This window comes from Antechinus flavipes, chromosome 5, assembly GCF_016432865.1.
Source record: "Antechinus flavipes isolate AdamAnt ecotype Samford, QLD, Australia chromosome 5, AdamAnt_v2, whole genome shotgun sequence".
Lineage (NCBI taxonomy): Eukaryota > Metazoa > Chordata > Mammalia > Dasyuromorphia > Dasyuridae > Antechinus > Antechinus flavipes.
Genome location: NC_067402.1, coordinates 79,047,805 through 79,065,484, shown reverse-complemented (window position 1 = coordinate 79,065,484; position 17,680 = coordinate 79,047,805). Strand labels below are relative to the sequence as shown.

The following is a 17,680-nucleotide window of genomic DNA, read 5'->3' as shown; positions in this document are numbered from 1 at the left end:
ATTGGCAGCAGTGGTTCTGAAGAATATAATGTTCTCTCAAGAACTTGCTCAAGTTTTTCTTGACTTCAAATGTTCTCATCTAAAAATGGAAACTTTGCATAGGTTGATGCTCATGATACTCAATTACTTAAGGATATTGCGCCTCTCTCTTTTATGATGCAGCTGCTCTTACAGAAGCAGAAAAAATGTGTTTGGATCTAAATACTGGAAAGATTTACTCGTCATTTTCTTCATCATGGTGGTTATCGTCCATAAAGAATTTTTTAACAACATCTGCAGGACACTTCCTAGATATAAGGATGTGTCTGATCATCCCAAATATATGAAATCCATATTAAATTCGACAATGTATACAAATCATGTTGATTCACAACTCATCCAGTGTGGAATTGTCTTCAGAAGAGGGCTCACCAATTTGCTGAAGGGATGAAAACAAAAATTTCATTTTAGTGGCTAGCTCTCATACAAATATTAAGTTAAGCTCACACAAATTTGGTTTTTGTTTTTCCTTGTTATATGTGAACTTTCTAAATCAGAGAAGCATCACCTTATTGATAATATTAAACAGGTGATTTTGCATTAGTAAAAACTGATGTGATTTTAAAAAATTAGGCAATACAGCTAAAATGAGCATTCTAAGAGATCAAATTTAAATTCTTACCTTCTAATATAGCATTTTCTCTCAGCTCCTTTGTAGAATTCCAGGTTAAAAGGCAAGAAAACTAAATTCCATTTTCCTTCTGCTTCCAAAACCTTCAGATGTCCACACCGTTGTCTTTTTCATGAGTCTTTTTTGAGCAAGCAGAACAATAAAATTCTCTATTTCTAATCTCTATAGGAATGAAAGGAGGTAACTGCCTTTGTCCACTCCACTCCCAATTCTTAAGAGGCCCATCCAGGAGAACAGGAACACGGCCACCAACCTCTATATCAAAAGTCAACAAGAGGAAGCACACAAGCAAGCAAAGGCACTGACTGAATTTCTTTCTGTCTTGTAAAAATGACTGTGCTCCTGGAGATCAAAACGCAGCTTTTGTTGACACTGGAAACTTTCATGTTCTCAAAGTACAGGATAATGATATTATTTACTAGTTCTATATTTGAACAAAGACACTACAAAAAACTTTTTTTAAAAACATTTTAAGGTTAGAAAATAAGACAGGAGTACCTAACAGTTTGCTCATATTTCTAATTCCCCCCAAAACACAATTTCAATTTTTAAAGACATCCTCCCCTTCCTATCTTCAAAAGTCTTCTGGAGTAGAAAAATCTACCAGTCTGAATTTTCCTAAGCATTAACATTACAAGTGGAAACATACTTGTTAACAGTCAAGTTCTAGACTCATTGTGACCATTAATAATGTATGACTTTAAGTTGCTTCAACTTTCTAAGGCCTCAGTTTCCAAAATTCTAAAAGTGGAGTTTCTACTAACTTTGATTCCATGGATTTGTTTTTTCTACAGCATGCTTCCTTGAATCAGTCTTTTTATTATTAGCATTGTCATTAGATAAAATTAACCAAATCTAAAATATTGTAAAGAACTCTAGTGGGTCTTCTTGACTTTAGTTTCTTCTGTCTTACACATAGATGTAGGCTTAGTCTTCCTAAAATGCTATTTGTACTCACTTTATCAAATACGAAATTTTATTTGCCAAGTTTTACAGGCTACAGTTGATTTTGATTAAAGAATACAAAACTTGTAACCAAAATCTACCTTCTACTACTGGTGGTCTAATTTCTATTGCCTTTTATTAATCACTTTCATATCTTTAGTTTTTTTATTCTTTCTATACTTAATAGTCTCTTAGTCTTCTCTCATTAAACATGTGAAATCTTAATGAGTCTTGAAGGCTTAAGCAAAGTCTTTTACGCCTAAAACTTAGAAAAATTCATGTTATTAAAAAAAAATACTTCACTATCCTTTACTAGTTCTTCTGTCAGTGGCCTCACTGCTAAGGCCATCAAGGATTATTTAAGGCAGGAGAGTGCCAGAAAACTGAGATTTCTTAAGTTCAAAGGTTGACAACCAATAGCTTTGTAACCATGGATAAAGAACTTCACCTCTCAGCAGTGCTTGGCACAGCATATAGGGAGATGCTATATAAATGCAGATTTTCTTCCTTTCCTCCATCCTTGGACTTCTGTTTCCACATTTATAGACTAACAGGGTTAAGATTAGGTGATGTCTAATAGTTCACTGTGTGTAACAAATAGTTTGACGGGTTCAGAGAATCTGAGTTAAGAATTGGAAGAAGAGAAACTGTGAAAGTTAAGAATGGTTTAGGAAAGGCTAAGCTCAGGCAGGATTTATCTACCAAGTGTCCAAGCATCTTATCCAATCCCACTTTCAAAGTCTAGAATCATGCTGCACACTCCTCAATAATGTTCACCCTCCCAAATCCAATGTATTGCCAAGGTCTGTTGATTTTTCCCTTTTCACATCTCTTACTTTACATCCCCCTCCTCTCTTCTGATTATCACCATTCAGAAGCACACCTTACTATCACCTCCCATCTGAATTATTCCAAGAGCTGCTGATGAATCTAGTACCTCAAGTCTCTATTCTAATTCATCCTCCTTTCAGCAAATTAAAGTGATTTTGCTAAAGAGCAGATCCTCTACTTAATAAAACACTAATAAGCTTTCTACTGCTTTCAGAAACAAATACAAAATACCTTGGATTCAAAATCATTCATAACCTATCTCCTTCATCTTCCCCACATCTTCCCTTAATGTTAACACCTTACTGTCAGATATCTTTTATCTCTGGATTTTTCAATCCAGTGACATTGGCTTCCTGGTCGTTCCATGGAGACACCCTATCCCTTAGTTCTGTGGATTTTCTCTGGATGTTTCACATGCCTGAAATCTTCCCTCTTTAGTTTACTGATTTTCTTGGTTTCTTTTAAATCCCAAATAAAACCTCCTCTTTATAGGAAGCTTTTCACAACTGTCCTTAATTCAAATGTCTTTATCCTATTAATTATTTTGCTACTTATCCAGAATATAGCCAGTCTGTATATATTTGTTTGCATGTTGTCTCCCCTGTCAGATTATAAGAGCTTTGAGGGCAGATGTTCGTCTTTTCTAAATTTTACTTGCACTTATAATCAATACTATTACAACTCATTTATATAGTATATGTCTATATTTCAACCCTTCAACTACATTAAAAGATCTTACCTCAAGAGCTGTCATTTCTTTCTATTCCTCTCAGTGATTATCAGAAAGTTTGTAAATAAACATTCAATATTGAATTTTCCTTAAACTATTTTATTCATTTTTCCCCCCCTTCAAGAAACTCTTCTAGAAAAAGCCCACCTATTCAAAGAATTTAAATTATTCCTAATGGTCTATTTGTCCTTTATACTTTATATCTCCCTAACCTTATTACCCTCATATGACCTCCAATAAAAATAATGTATTGCATCTCACAAGCATAAGATTATCAAGATTTCTGAGAAGAGGATTTATATATTTTTTTTATCACTTACTATAAATACTTTATTACTATTGACAGGTGATTTTATTTTGTGGAAAAAATTAAGGTTTGAGCTTACCTGTTTTTGCAATGCCTACAGCTAAACATCAGTAAATGGAAAGTCAACAGCTGCTTTCACAATGCACATTACAATCACCAGAAAGATAATTTTAAAACTGCTTTGTCAACCCCAAGTATTCTTTAAAAAAACAAACAAACCAACCAACCAACCAAATAAAAACATTGTTAATCTTAATAGAAGACAAAAAATAAAGGAACTTACCAAAGATGGATCAAGATAACTATGTGTAGCTGACCAAGTTTGTGGGGTAATTAAGCTGTACAATGGAAACTGTTGCTGGGGACTGTATACTGGAGGTAAGTAAAACGATGTTGTATAACGCTGTTGTGTGTAGAGGTTCATGTCCAGAGGTCTATATCCATTCTTTGGCAAAAATGTATTTATAGCAATAGCCTTTGCTTTTATCCGTGCCTTCACAAAAACATTAAATTCCTATTAGGATACTTAAAAATAATAACTTGCCATTAAACAAAATGAAGCCAATGTTCTTGATTACCTTTATTGGTTTTCCTTGAAAAATTTTTACTTCTTCTCTCAGGTATCTATAAGCCTAAGGCAAGAAAACGTTAAAAATTGAATTTCTTCATTTTTATAAACTAATTTAAGTCAATTTATTAACATAAATAAGATGCTCATTAGTTCAAATGTGATACACCTGAAAAGATAAATGGCAAAAACCATTAATGTTTACATTAACTAATCTGGAAATGAGGTCATATAATTTAGAAAAGGAAAAAAAAGGAGAAGCTAGTATAACTCATATTAGTCATCTATGTAGGTAAATATTAAACCTATCAAAAGTCCTCTCAGAAATTTTAAAGTACATTTCTCCTCCATCGCCCAATCTGATCAGATCCCACAACTAACCAAACTTATTTTTTCATTGTTCTATTACAACACTAAGTGTAATCTCTTTGGTCTATCCATTATCCCACAGACCATAATCATTCCTGACTCTCTGTATCTATTCATATTTTCGACCTGCTCTGCCCTCTAACTACAATCTTTCTTTTAAAATCCTTCTCAATTTTAATTCTTTAATCTCCCCTGCTTATTTGCAAACTTTTCTTATTGCATTTATTAGCTCCACAATAACTTAGCATGTGATTATAATGCCTTGTATATTAGTTGCTATGACTTATTTTGTTTGTCTTGTTTCGCTATCAAGATCTTTTGTATACAGCAAATATCAAATTGCAAATAACAGAATAAGGAATTATGACATGTTGATCAATTCATGGATGAACATTAAGAATTTCCCGACTATTACAGTTCAAATAATGAGATTACCAGCCACAGAGAAGATGTATTTGTGGTATAATCTAAGTATAGTTTTCATACAATTTAAATTGTCAAACTTCTTTGAAATTATTACTTTTCATATTGCTATTATAAATATCAAGTTTTCTAAAATTTTTATCTTCAAAAATGAAAACCTGCCTAATTTCCTTTTTCCACTTTATGTATATACTTTCTTCTAGATTCAAGCTACAACACAGTGTAACATCACTTGAATATCAGCTCTGCTACTGATCTACAGAATATTAGTAAATGCATTTACATTATATTTTACTTGTAAGAAAAAAAAAAGTGCTTACCTGTTGTGCATCAGCTTCTGACTCAAACGTTATAAACCAATTGTCATTATAGGCAAACTCACAATTGACAAACTTAGGCAAATTATCTCCTGTGAAGAGTGCTTCTACTTCCTATATAATTTGTAAACAAAAGAAGCTATAATGTAATTTATCCAAATTTAGAATTAAAAGGAGAGTCAAGAACAAAAATAATCAATTATGACCAAAAAACCAAAAACCAATCCCAAAACTCGCCTTCCCTCAGCTTCCCCTCCTTCTCCCTCGTCCCGGGGGCTCATCTTCAAAAGACTTAGCTTAAATGCCTATACAATGAAGTCATATTATGTTTTAATGACAATTAAGCATCGATATTACATAAATTAAGCATATAATTTATGGCAATCTAATCCTCTTCTTTTACAATGCATTGCAAATGTTTTATCCTGAAATTTTCATTATTTAAATGCTACTTAAGCTATTATTTTCTATTGGGGCCTCCTCTCTGTTACTGTATGATATACATTATTCCTGAATCATTTTAAATTTCTATAGATAGTTGTATTCCAGTTTTAGTGCAATTTTAAGCGATTAAGGTTTGAGATTTTTACAAAACATAGTTTGGCCCAAAAAGATTTTTGTTTGGATATCATATGAGGGTGAATATACATGTGTATGACTAAGACCTGATTATAAAGCACTTTTTGCAAATTAGGCATACCACATGAAGGCCACAAATAATCACATTACATGTAGAAATTTCTATCCTTGTTCCTGACTGAACTGAAATTCCTGCTAACTCCATTGAGATAATTTCTATACATAATTAAAATACTAAAATTATTATCACAAGAGCTATATTATTATTAAAAGCATTAATTTTTGCTAGCTTGAGAAAATTTCTTAAGGTAAGAATTTAATCTTTTAAAAAAGATACCAGATCTTCACCCCCAATCCCAATCTATTTTGTCTACCCTAGATTTACAAAGATTTTATAATAAAAACATTTTAAAATAACATCCCATTTAATATATCTATGTGCAACTAATAAGAAGATAAATTTAGTTAAACAGCCTGAAGTACTAGAAAGGGATGTTGCTGGACTAGTATGGACAGCAAATTCTAAAAGAAGGCCTGTGGAAAATATGTAGTTTCTAAGTCCCTTAAAGAAAGAAACCTTGGAAGGATAGCCAGGAATGTAGATATGTTTTGCACAAGAGGTAACTTTAAAAAATGTGTAACACAAATAAAAAAAAAAACCTCAGTGACTTGTTCTTGTTCAGTTCTTGTTCAGTGACAAGTTCTTGTTTCATTAACTCATTTAACAAAAACTCACAAACACTTATAGTACCCAAGAGCACTTAAGTGTCTACCTATTCTATTTCTATACTGCTAAAAAAAAAAAAAAAAAAAAAAAAAGTAAATTGTGTGCTTGGTCAATTAGAAAACCGCTGTAGCAATGCAAAAAGAAGGGACTACCGGTCTAAACATGTTTCTCCTTTAAACACTACTTTTTTTTATAAGCCTAAATAAATGCCTTGTAATTCTTGAGTTCATGGTGAGATTATATTTTTTATCAAACCTTTTTAGGAAACAGGCTTGGAGAGAGGGTAGGAATTTCACTAATAACTTATGATGATAGTTAAGGGAAATAGCGAGGCTTGGAATTAGATTCTGTGACACCTCCAATAATTCATCAAACAACATGACATAATGTCAAAATATATACTTGATAGTCCAACCTAGAATATAAATTCCTTACTTCTATAGGAGTAGATTCAGGTATTTCACGCAATATAACAATGCAGCGATTCTGATTTGGCCTGACTTTTTCTCCACTCTCATCCACTTGGACTAAAGGCAATGCTACAGAGAAGAAAAATATGTAGTGAAGCAATTTTGAAAATTAACAAGAAACAGACTACTTATAAACTTATTGGTTAAAACCTTCCTAAAATGAAGAATGACAATTCTTCCATGGAATTTTGGTTATCAAATAGTACATTATTTCATTCTCCAGGGGCTAAGATGATAATAAACTACATACAAAGTGCTAATATCTTTGTCACAGTTACATAATATTTCAAGCAAACTATACAATTTGCAATCTAGTTAAAAAATACACTAATCAGATTAACAACTGTCAGAAACTGTTGATAAAAATCGCCCTAGTATGACACTGAATTTAGTTATTTAAATAGCAAAAATTTAAGATTGAAAAATAAAGTTTGACGAGAATTCTAATGAATAGTATTGTGAAATACTAAATTTCCTATAATAACATACCAAGTCAAAGTCATTCAAAAGTACAATACAAAAATAGAAGTTTCATTTTGTAGACTTGATATAATGAATATGAATTACTAAGCTATATATTACCCTTAATTATTAAATGAAACAAATTCTATTACATGATATTTAGTCTAGCTAAACTCCATTAATGACCTTTTACAGTTTTATTCTGATTTTATTATAATATTCTAAAAACAGGATTAGAAAAAGACAAACCAAAACATACTTTTAGTTTAAAACAAGATATACAAATAATTTAAAAGGTTGTCAAATGATGCAAAATTGAAAAAGGCATTTTGCTATTAATAAAAATGTCTGCCTACCTATCTCTATATCTTAGTAAGCACAATAGGTATTTTTTTCATGTACATATGCGAATGGTAACAGAAAATATCCTCAAGAATCAGAAATATATTTTAGACCATTGAAACATTTCAGTTTTTATAGTTCAAATTCTAAAGGCTATGCTCAAAAAAAAATTTACAATTAAAAAGTTATTTTTCAAAAACACTGTTAGGGACTACAGGTGTTTAATCTTACATAGCCTTAACCCATCTAAACACTAATCCCTTAATTCCATCCTTTTCCTGATTCATTTAGCATCTTGAGCACAGAAATCATCCTATCTCATACTATAAACTTCTGCTCTCAAGATCTTTTTTCTATCTACAAACATGCTCTGGTCCCCCAATTTCTTAGAAATAAGCCTGCCATCTTTTAAAATATATCATATCTACCTTCTCTTTCACAGCCAAATTCATAGAAAAAAAGCTATTCATCCTTACTGCTTTAACTTCCTTACTTTTCACTCTTCAATTTGATGAAATATGGCATCAAACCCTATTACTCCAATAAAACTGTTTCTTCCAACATTATTAATGGCCTATTCTTTTTTTCCTTTGTTATCATTTTTCTTTTTATCTTCCCCAGTTACATGTAAAAAAACCTTTTTTTTTTTTTTGATATGTATGTAGATTCATTTTTTACATATTTCCATATGACTTATGTTGGAAGAGAAATATCAGGGTAAAACCAGAAGAGAAAAAAAAAAAGTGAAAATAGTATGCATTGAGCCTATATTCAGTCTCCAAAATTCTCTCTCTGGGTATTTTTCATTCAAAGTTTATTGAGATTACCTTGGATCACTGAACCACTGAGAAGAACCAAGTCTTTCATAGCTGCTCATCACAGAATCTTTCTGTTGCTGTGTACAATGTTTTCCTGGTCCTACTCATTTCACTCAGTATCAGTTCATGTAAATCTTTCCAGTTTGGTTATGATTTCTTATAGAACAATATTCCATAACATTCACATATCATAACTTATCCAGCCATTCCCCAGTTGATGGGCATCCACTGTTTCCAGTTTCTTGCCACACGAAAAAAGCAACTACAAACATTTTTGCACATGTGGATCCTTTTCCCTTATATGATCCCCTTTGGGATACAGGCCTTGTGGTGGCATTACCAAATCAGAGGGTATACAGCTTTATAGCCCTTTAGGCATAGTTCCAGATTGCTCTCCAGAATGGTTGGAGCAGTTCACAACTCCACCAACAATGCATTAGTATCCTAAATTTCCCACATCTCCTCCAACATTTATTATTATCTTTTCTGATCACCTTAGCCAATTTGAGAGGTGTGAAATGGTACATCAGAGTTGTTTTAATTTTCATTTCTCTAATCAATCGTGAATTAGAACATTTTAAAATATTTTTTCATATTTTTCACTTTATATTTTTTTCAACTTTTTTTTATTTTTCAATTTCTGTATCTGAAAATTGTCCATACCTTTTGATCATTTCTAAATTGGGAAATAGTTTATGTTCTTATAAATTTAAGTTAATTCTCTCTGTGTGTATGTGTGTATGTCTTTATCAAAAACAATGGCTGTAAAAAATCCCCTCCAGCCCCCACCTTTCTGGTTCTCTACTACTCTTGACTGCACACTGGTTTTATTTGTGCAAAACCTTTTTAATTTAATATAATCAAAATTATTCATTCTGCATTCATAATGTTTTCTAATTCTTCTCTGGCCTTAAATTCCTCCCTTCGCCAAAGGTCTGACTAGTAAACTAATCCTTACTTTCCCCTAATTTGCTTATAGTATCACCCTTTATGCCTAAATCACTTATTCATTATTTTGGTTTAGACTGTGAGATGTAGATGTGCCAAGTTTCTGATATTATTTTCCAGTTTCCCCAATAATTTTTGTCAAATAGTAAGTTCTCATTTTATTATAGCCCAGAACTTGGAGTTTTTGATTTTATCAAACAGTAGATTACCATAGTCACTGATTTTTTTTTTTGGGGGGGGGGGTGCCTTTTAAAAATTTTTTGTTTTTGAATAGGTCACAGAGCAAAATTCCCATAACTATTAAAAGCAAAAAGGAATAACTTCTATCTTGTGTGAAGACATGTCTCTGATATGTCTTATTGAAAAATCGGAAGGATAATTTCTTTTTTTCTTTCTGGCAACTGGAGTTAAGTACTAATCAGGATTACACAGCTAGGAAGTGTTAAGTATCTGAGATCAAATTTGAACTCAGGTCCTCCTGATTTCTGAAATCAGGCTGCTAGTCCATCCATTGTGCCATCTAGCTGCCCAGATACTTTTAAAAACTTATTTTATTTTATAGTAACTTCATATTGACAGAATCCATACCAGGGTAATTTTTTTAGAATATATCCCTTGCACTCGCTTCTGTTTCGATTTTTCCCCTCCCTCCCCTCCACCCCCTCCCCAAGATGGCAAGCAATCCTATATTTGTTAGATATGTTGCAGTATATCCTAGATACAATATATGTTTGCAGAACCAAACAATTCTCTTGTTGCACAGGGAGAATTGGATTCAGAAGGTAAAAATTACCCGGGAAGAAAAACAAAAATGCAACGAGTTCACATTCATTTCCCAGTGTTCTTTCTTTGAGTGTAGCTGCTTCTGTCCATCATTTATCAATTGAAACTCAGTTAGGTCTCTTTGTCAAAGAAATCCACCTCCATCAGAATACATCCTCATACAGTATTGTTGTCGAAGTGTATAATGATCTCCTGGTTCTGCTCATTTCACTTAGCATCAGTTCATGTAAGTCTCTCCAAGACTCCCTGTATTCATCCTATTGGTCATTTCTTACAGAACAATAATATTCCATAACATTCATATACCACAATTTACCCAGCCATTCTCCAATTGATGGGCATCCATTCAATTTCCAGTTTCTAGCCACTACAAACAGGGCTGCCACAAACATTTTGGTGCACACACAGGTCCCTTTCCCTTTTTTAGTATCTCTTTGGGGGATAAGCCCAGTAGTAGCACTGCTGGATCAAAGGGTATGCACAGTTTGATAACTTTTGGGGCCTAATTCTAGATTGCTCTCCAGAATGGTTGGATTCGTTCACAACTCCACCAACAATGCATGTGTCCCAGTTTTCCTGCATCCCCTCCAACATTCATCATTATTTTTTCCTGTCATCTTAGCCAATTTGCATAGTCACTGATTATTGTGTCATGTGTATGTAACCTATTCCATTGATCTAACACTCTATTTTTTTTAGCCAGTAGCATGTGGCTTTGATTATTGCTGCTTTATAATAGAATTTTAGATTTGGTATTGCCAGGCCACTGTTCTTGACATTCTTCCCCTCCCTCCCCGCCAGACTCCCATTGATTCCGTTAAGATTCTTGATCTTTTCTTTTTCCAGATGAACTGTTATTTATTTTTTCTAGTTCTATAAAATAATCTTTTGGCAGTTTAACTGGTATGGTACTGAATGAGTAGACTAATTAAGTAGAATTGCCATTTTTATTATATTAACTCAACCTACATATGAGCAATTGATACTTTTCCAATTGTTTAGAACTGACTTTACTAATGTGAAAAGTGTTTAGTAACTGTGTTCATATAGTCCTCTAGGTTTGTTTTTTCAGATAGACATCTAAATATTTATTTTATAAAGTTATTTTAAATAAAATTTCTCTCTCTCTTGCTGCTGGACTTTGTTGGTAATATATAGAAATGCTGATAATTTGTGTGGGTTTATTTTCTACCTTGCTAATTTCCTAAATTGTTAATTGTTTCAAATAGTTTTTGTTTGATTCTCTTAGGTATACCATCATATCATCTGCAAAGAGTGAAAGTTTTATTTCCTTTTTGTCTATTCTAATGCCTTCTTTTATTTCTAAAGCCAATATTTATATTATAATTTTGAATAAATGGAAATAATGGGCATCCTGGTTTTACCGCCAAGAGAATCCTTCTAGGGTCTCCCCATTACAAATACTGCTTGCTGGTGTTTGAGATAGATGTTACTTATCATTTTAAGAAAAACTTATTCCTATACTCTAATGTTTTTAATACAGATGGGTGCTGTATTTTGTCAAAAACTTTTTTTGCATCTATTAAGACTATCATGTAATTTGTTAGTTTGGTTACTGATATGGTCAGTTATGAGAAGTTTCCTTATATTGAACGAGCCCTGAATTCCTACTTGGTCACAGTATATTTGCCTGCTAATAAATTGTTGTAATCTCTTTTTTAATATTTTATTTAAAATTTTTGTATCAATACTCATTAGGGATATTTGATCTAACAAGAAGCTAGATGGCACAGTGGATGAAGCCCTGGAGTCAGGAGGACTTGAGGTGAAATCCAATTTCAGACACTGAAACTTATTAGCTATGTAACTCTTGAGCAAGTTTCTTAATCCCAACTGTCTTGGGAGAGTGAGAGGAAGAATAACTAGAGTAAACTAAATGATGTTTCTTAGTCTGTTTTGTTTTTATGATGGAGGTGGGTTCCCACGATACTGTTTTCTCTTGACTATCCTTTTTAGCTCCCTTTTCTGAAACTCCCCTTCTTAATTGTAGATATACCAAAAAAAACATGCTATTACCCTATTCTCTTTCAGTGCCCTCATCAGATTTCAAGGATTGAAATTTGACCTTATTACAGATAATTCCCTGACCTTTATGGATAGCACTAGTTTCTCTCCTCAGCTTTGGGCTCACATGACCAACTACCTATTAGACATTTCAAAACGAACATGAAATATATCCAAAAGAGAATTCAGTTCACCTCAAACGCACTCTTCTTTTGAACTCTGCAATTTCATTAGAGAGCACCAACATCCTTTCAGTAAACATTTAATAAGTATTGGTTCACTGACAAAGAAACTGAAAAATATTCTAGGAAGACTAAGAACAACAAGGTTATATTATTCAAGTGCAGAACACAAATATCTCCTTCAAAATATTACTTCGAATATTTGAAGGGGACTAGAATTACCATTTTTTTAAACAACAAGAACAACTAACATTTATATATTAACTTGTTGTTTACAAAATACTTTACAAATATCATCTCATGTTATCGTCCTAAGAATTCCAGGAGGTAATTCTTCTTACTTCCATGTTATAGATGAGGAAATTAAGGCAGACAGAGGTTAATGGACTTGCCTGGATTCACCCAACTAATAAGCATTTGGGGCTGGATTTGAACTCTCGTCTTCCCAACTCTAGGCAAAGAGCTCCCTCCACTGTGGCACTTGGTTCCTAGAGAACAAGAACTGTTTTTCTGCCTCTTTTTGTATGGAATTAATTTGAGGAATTTGAAACTGTAGTATGGACTGTAGAATCTATACTAATCTAAAGTTTCTTGGAGTAGTTGTTTTATTATTTTGAGTATGTATCAGTGAGTCATGGCACTAAATTATTCCTTCCTCCAAAACCCCCTCTTAACAGTTCAATAAAACAACGTAAAAATTAACTGAGGAATGAAAGAAATAAATCCAATGTTAAAAAGCCTTTAATTAATATCCCAGTATCTATCTTGTTTCTGCATTAGGTTGGCTAATCTATACTATTTTATTTAAGAAAATAGTTACCCTTCTGGCTTACTAAATTGTAATTTTAGCTTCTGGTTATTAATTAAATTAGCACTAAGTAAGGACATATAAGATATATGACGAGAAAATACAGAATAATAAAAGATGTAGGTATATTTGCCTTTAAGAATCTTAAAAACTACTAAAATAGCATCACAGATTAAAGATTCACATGCAAACATTGACAACTAAAACAGAGTTCTATCTAGAAATAATCAAGATTTTAAAAAAACATAAAAAAACATAAATAAAAAATATAAATATTTCACTGGTGCATAAAAGATAAGGATCACATATTTTGTTTCTTTCAAAAGGTCATCCACTTACATCGAAGAACTTCAACAATTAAATCCAAATCAGTACTGAGTTTCTTGATATGGTCGAGGTTAGCTACTGTTGTTATTGGCACATACTGATCACTATCCATCTGTGATATAAGATACATGTCACTTGCAAGATTCTCTCTGTTTAAAAAAAAAGTGGGGGGGGGGGGGAGGAGATTGTTTTATGAATCGATATTAAACAACAAAATCAAAGTGTATTATTCTTTCAATATAGGTAAGGATAAATCGACACATATTTCTCACATACAACCTAAAAGCAGTATGTCATATAAAATGAGACAAATTTTATACAATGAATTATATTTTGAATATGAGAGAAGATTCTTTAACTGAAATCCTAAAATTCATCTTGGACCTGAGGTAGCTCAAAGATGATGTAAGTAGACTCCAAATTCTATCTGTACTGGGCACCAGACTGGGTTATACGTAAGGACTAACCTTGAGCCCCTCAATAAGCATTTGAATCTCCAAATGATAATACTTCTGGCAATAGCAATTTATAAAATTATTTATTAGGGTATAGACAAATTGCAATTTGTGAAGAATTACAGCACATAATAATTTACATTAAAAAACACTTAAAAGTACAATAGCAGTTCTAACCATATTTTAAGTATGAATTTCATATATGAAAATTGTTCACATGAGAATGCTTACTGGATAAATTTGACCCAGAAATTTACTTAAATAACAATTTTAAAGAATTATAATACTTCTTGTGAATACAAGTGTTGTTGTTTTTTTCCCCTTTGGCAAGTTGTTCTCCCATAAAACTGGAAAAGAATCTTTCACCTGGAAGGTACTTTGGACATTTCCTAACTGAACCTCATTTTAGAGCTGGGGGAATTAGTAACAACTATACTATAACAATAATAATATACACAATTAATTTCTGTATAAACTCTACACTGTAAAACATGATTATTCTTCCATTTTTCATCAGTCACCTCTAATACATCTACTTCTGGAAACAAGGCTGTTAGAATTATAAGGCTGGTTTTGTATAAATATACCATTAGAAAAATGGACAGCGCAATCTATTTGATAGATAGAAGAGTAGATAAGACATATTATCCAATTCAACCAAGGGAATTCAGAGTTGTCTATCCTTTCCTCTTTCAGTCCTGTCCTTTTACTCAAAGAATCTATTTGTTTTTCAGAGAACAAAAAAGTTACAATATTTACAGCTATAAAAATAGAATAATTTGTTATTCCAAGTGATAGCAGGTACTGGTCTCATGTTTTGAGATATAAGGCAGAATTGGATTTAAATACTTCCATGTTATATGAAAGGTGAATAGGTACTTAAAAGATTCTAGATTAAAATTTTTGAAATATGCATTATAAATCTTTATTCCACCAAACTATGGCATATGGCCATACAAACCAAATCATATTTTTAAAAACTGATACTGTATCAAAATAAATAATAATGGATAATCTTACCGAGATAAACAGAATTCCAGTGTTTTTTTAAGTACTTCTCGGGGGTCTTCCTCGACTTCTTCACTTTCTTCTGTACAAAAATAACAAATAACTCAGAAAAGAAGAAAAAAAGTACTCAAATATTATTACTAAACAACTACTTTGAAAATGCTTGAACTAATTTTCCAATTTAAAATCACTAATACTATTCCTTTATGGCAAATTGATATAGATCAAGAATAACAATATCACATCCAATATGCAAACATGTAGATGAAGGTTCAAGAACAGAAAGGAGAGGGGGGGAGGCAACGAAAGAGGAGAAAGGGAGAGAGAGAGTAGGGAGGGAGAGAAAAGAGAAAGGGGAGAGAGATTGGGGGGACAGAGAGAAAGAGAAAGAGGTGGGAAGAAGCAGTAAATTAATAAATATTTTCTGAGTCTTTGTGATGCCATCTACTAGAGCTGTAGAAAAGGGAATTTATCTTCAAGTTGGACTAGATAATCTCTGAAGTCTTTTCCAGTCCCAAAATACCACACTAAAGAAAATATAAGTGGAGCTATATGTCTCACCTCTATCTAATTTATTCATTTTGCTTTGTTGATAATAGAAATTTCCCAAAATCTAATAAACACCTTCATAAGGACATTGCCTGAATTACATTAAATTAAATTAACTAATGAACAATGATATACAGAGGTACATCAATAGCTAATTCATTTGCCTGTCTTCTCATAACTCAACCAAATTTTACCACATTTTCTATTCAATGGATATGAAATTATATTAGAGTTGTTATGATTTGGATTACCCTGGTGGTAATTTTTAATATATTTTTTTAATGTAACTATCTTAAATAGTTTTAATTTTTCCTTTTGGAAACTGCTTATGGCCTTTGAACACTTGTCTGCTGGGGAATAAATCTTGACTTTATATATTTATGTCTATTTTCTACAGATTTTTAACATCTAATTTAGTGGAAAGTTTTCTTTCATTTTTAATTGTAAATTGTTTTTATTTCTGCAGAAATGTTTTAGATTTATGTAAACAAGACTGTCATTTATGATCTCTTCTATCTTTTTTCTGATCATGTAATGCCCCTCAATCCACTAGGTATTAGAAATAATTTTCCATTCTCCACTACTTTATTGTGGTACAACTTTTTTCTACATTTAAATCATATGGATTTTGTTATAATATAAGAGATGATGACTATTCATAGTATGAAGTCACCGTAAACAGACATTTAAAAACTTTTATACCAAAATTTTGTAAATGTCACACGCAAAAAAATACTGATAAACTTAAAAATTTGCAGGTTTTTTAATACTATTTTAATATCCTCTAAATTTTGAACCCATTTATATTTAAAAGAATTAAAAAATCTAACCTAATAATAACAACCATGAATAAACAGCAATAGAGAAAAAATTTACCCCCTCTCACTTAATTTTTCTCTTCTTGTTATTTATAACTTGTATAGATAACAGTATCCTTGCTACTTTTTTCTTGTTTCATTCAGAAAATGCCCATTGTTTCTGGAATTCTAGCTCAGATTTTGTCCTATGCTTTTTAGTTCTTTGTGTATTTTGCTGAAGACTTTTAATATATCTATGTTGATATAATCATGATTTGTTTTTAATGTCATGTTTATATATATATATATATATGTATATGTATATGTGTGTGTGTGTGTGTGTGTGTGTGTGTGTGTGATATACATATAATTATTTTCCAATATTGAGAACAACCAAATGTTACCTAACAAAAATCTCATCTGATCTTAGTGAACATTTTTTGAATATATTATTGTAGCTTCTGTGCTACTATATATTTTACATCACTATAATGTTCATTAGTGATATTGATAAGTTTTCTTTCTTTAATTTCTCTCTACTTTGTCTAATGTGTCAGAATCATCTATTTTTGCAAACATTCTGTTCTAGGCAACTGCTCATACTATATATTGCTACATTGGCAGGGGGAGTTTTCTCACTTGTAAATTCCTTATTGCAACGAAATCATAGCCCCAATTCCTATCACTATTAATGCAGTAGTTATTTGTAGACTTGTTTGTTGCTTTTTTTTTTCAAATGATTTAAATTCTTAGAATTTAATTATTATCCAGAGACAAGAAGATACTTTGTCAATTCTTTTATGTTTTAGTCATGTGACCAAATAGGTGGCCAGATGTTTTATCCAGTTCCTATTTTGTTAATTAAAAATTTTTGTGGATATTCATCAATTTTATTAGTTTTCTATTTGGGAGAAATTTCATTAGGGAATATAAAATTTTTAAAAATTATTTTTCTTCTCAGTTGAAAACAAATTCCCTCCTCTCTTTAAAAAAATCAAATTAACTTTATATAATAAAAATTATTCCCTAGAAAATCAACTAAAAATTATTAGAAATAATCCACAACTTTAGCAAAATTGTAGGATACAAAATAAATCCACATAAATCATCAGCATTTTTAATACATCACTAACAAAATCCAACAGCAAATGACACAAAGAGAAATTCCATTTAAAATAACTGTTGATAATATAAAATATTTGGGAATTTATCTGCCAAGGGAAAGTCAGGAACTACATAA

General features: G+C 31.7%; 1 protein-coding gene across 4 annotated transcripts in view; it reads right to left on the bottom strand.

Annotated features, from left to right (window-relative positions):
* Nucleotides 1-17,680, bottom strand: part of LARP4B (La ribonucleoprotein 4B) — a 197,980-nt gene that overhangs the window by 30,649 nt on the left and 149,651 nt on the right. For 3 of the 4 annotated variants that reach the window (XM_052001141.1, XM_052001140.1, XM_052001143.1), the window contains 6 exons: nt 15,107-15,176; nt 13,644-13,780; nt 6,902-7,005; nt 5,164-5,274; nt 4,062-4,115; nt 3,767-3,976 (listed from right to left, as the gene is read on the bottom strand). In XM_052001141.1, the coding sequence (XP_051857101.1) occupies nt 3,767-3,976; nt 4,062-4,115; nt 5,164-5,274; nt 6,902-7,005; nt 13,644-13,780; nt 15,107-15,176 (686 nt within the window). The remainder of the gene's footprint in view (nt 1-3,766; nt 3,977-4,061; nt 4,116-5,163; nt 5,275-6,901; nt 7,006-13,643; nt 13,781-15,106; nt 15,177-17,680) is intronic. The other variant, XM_052001142.1, reaches the window with a different exon arrangement.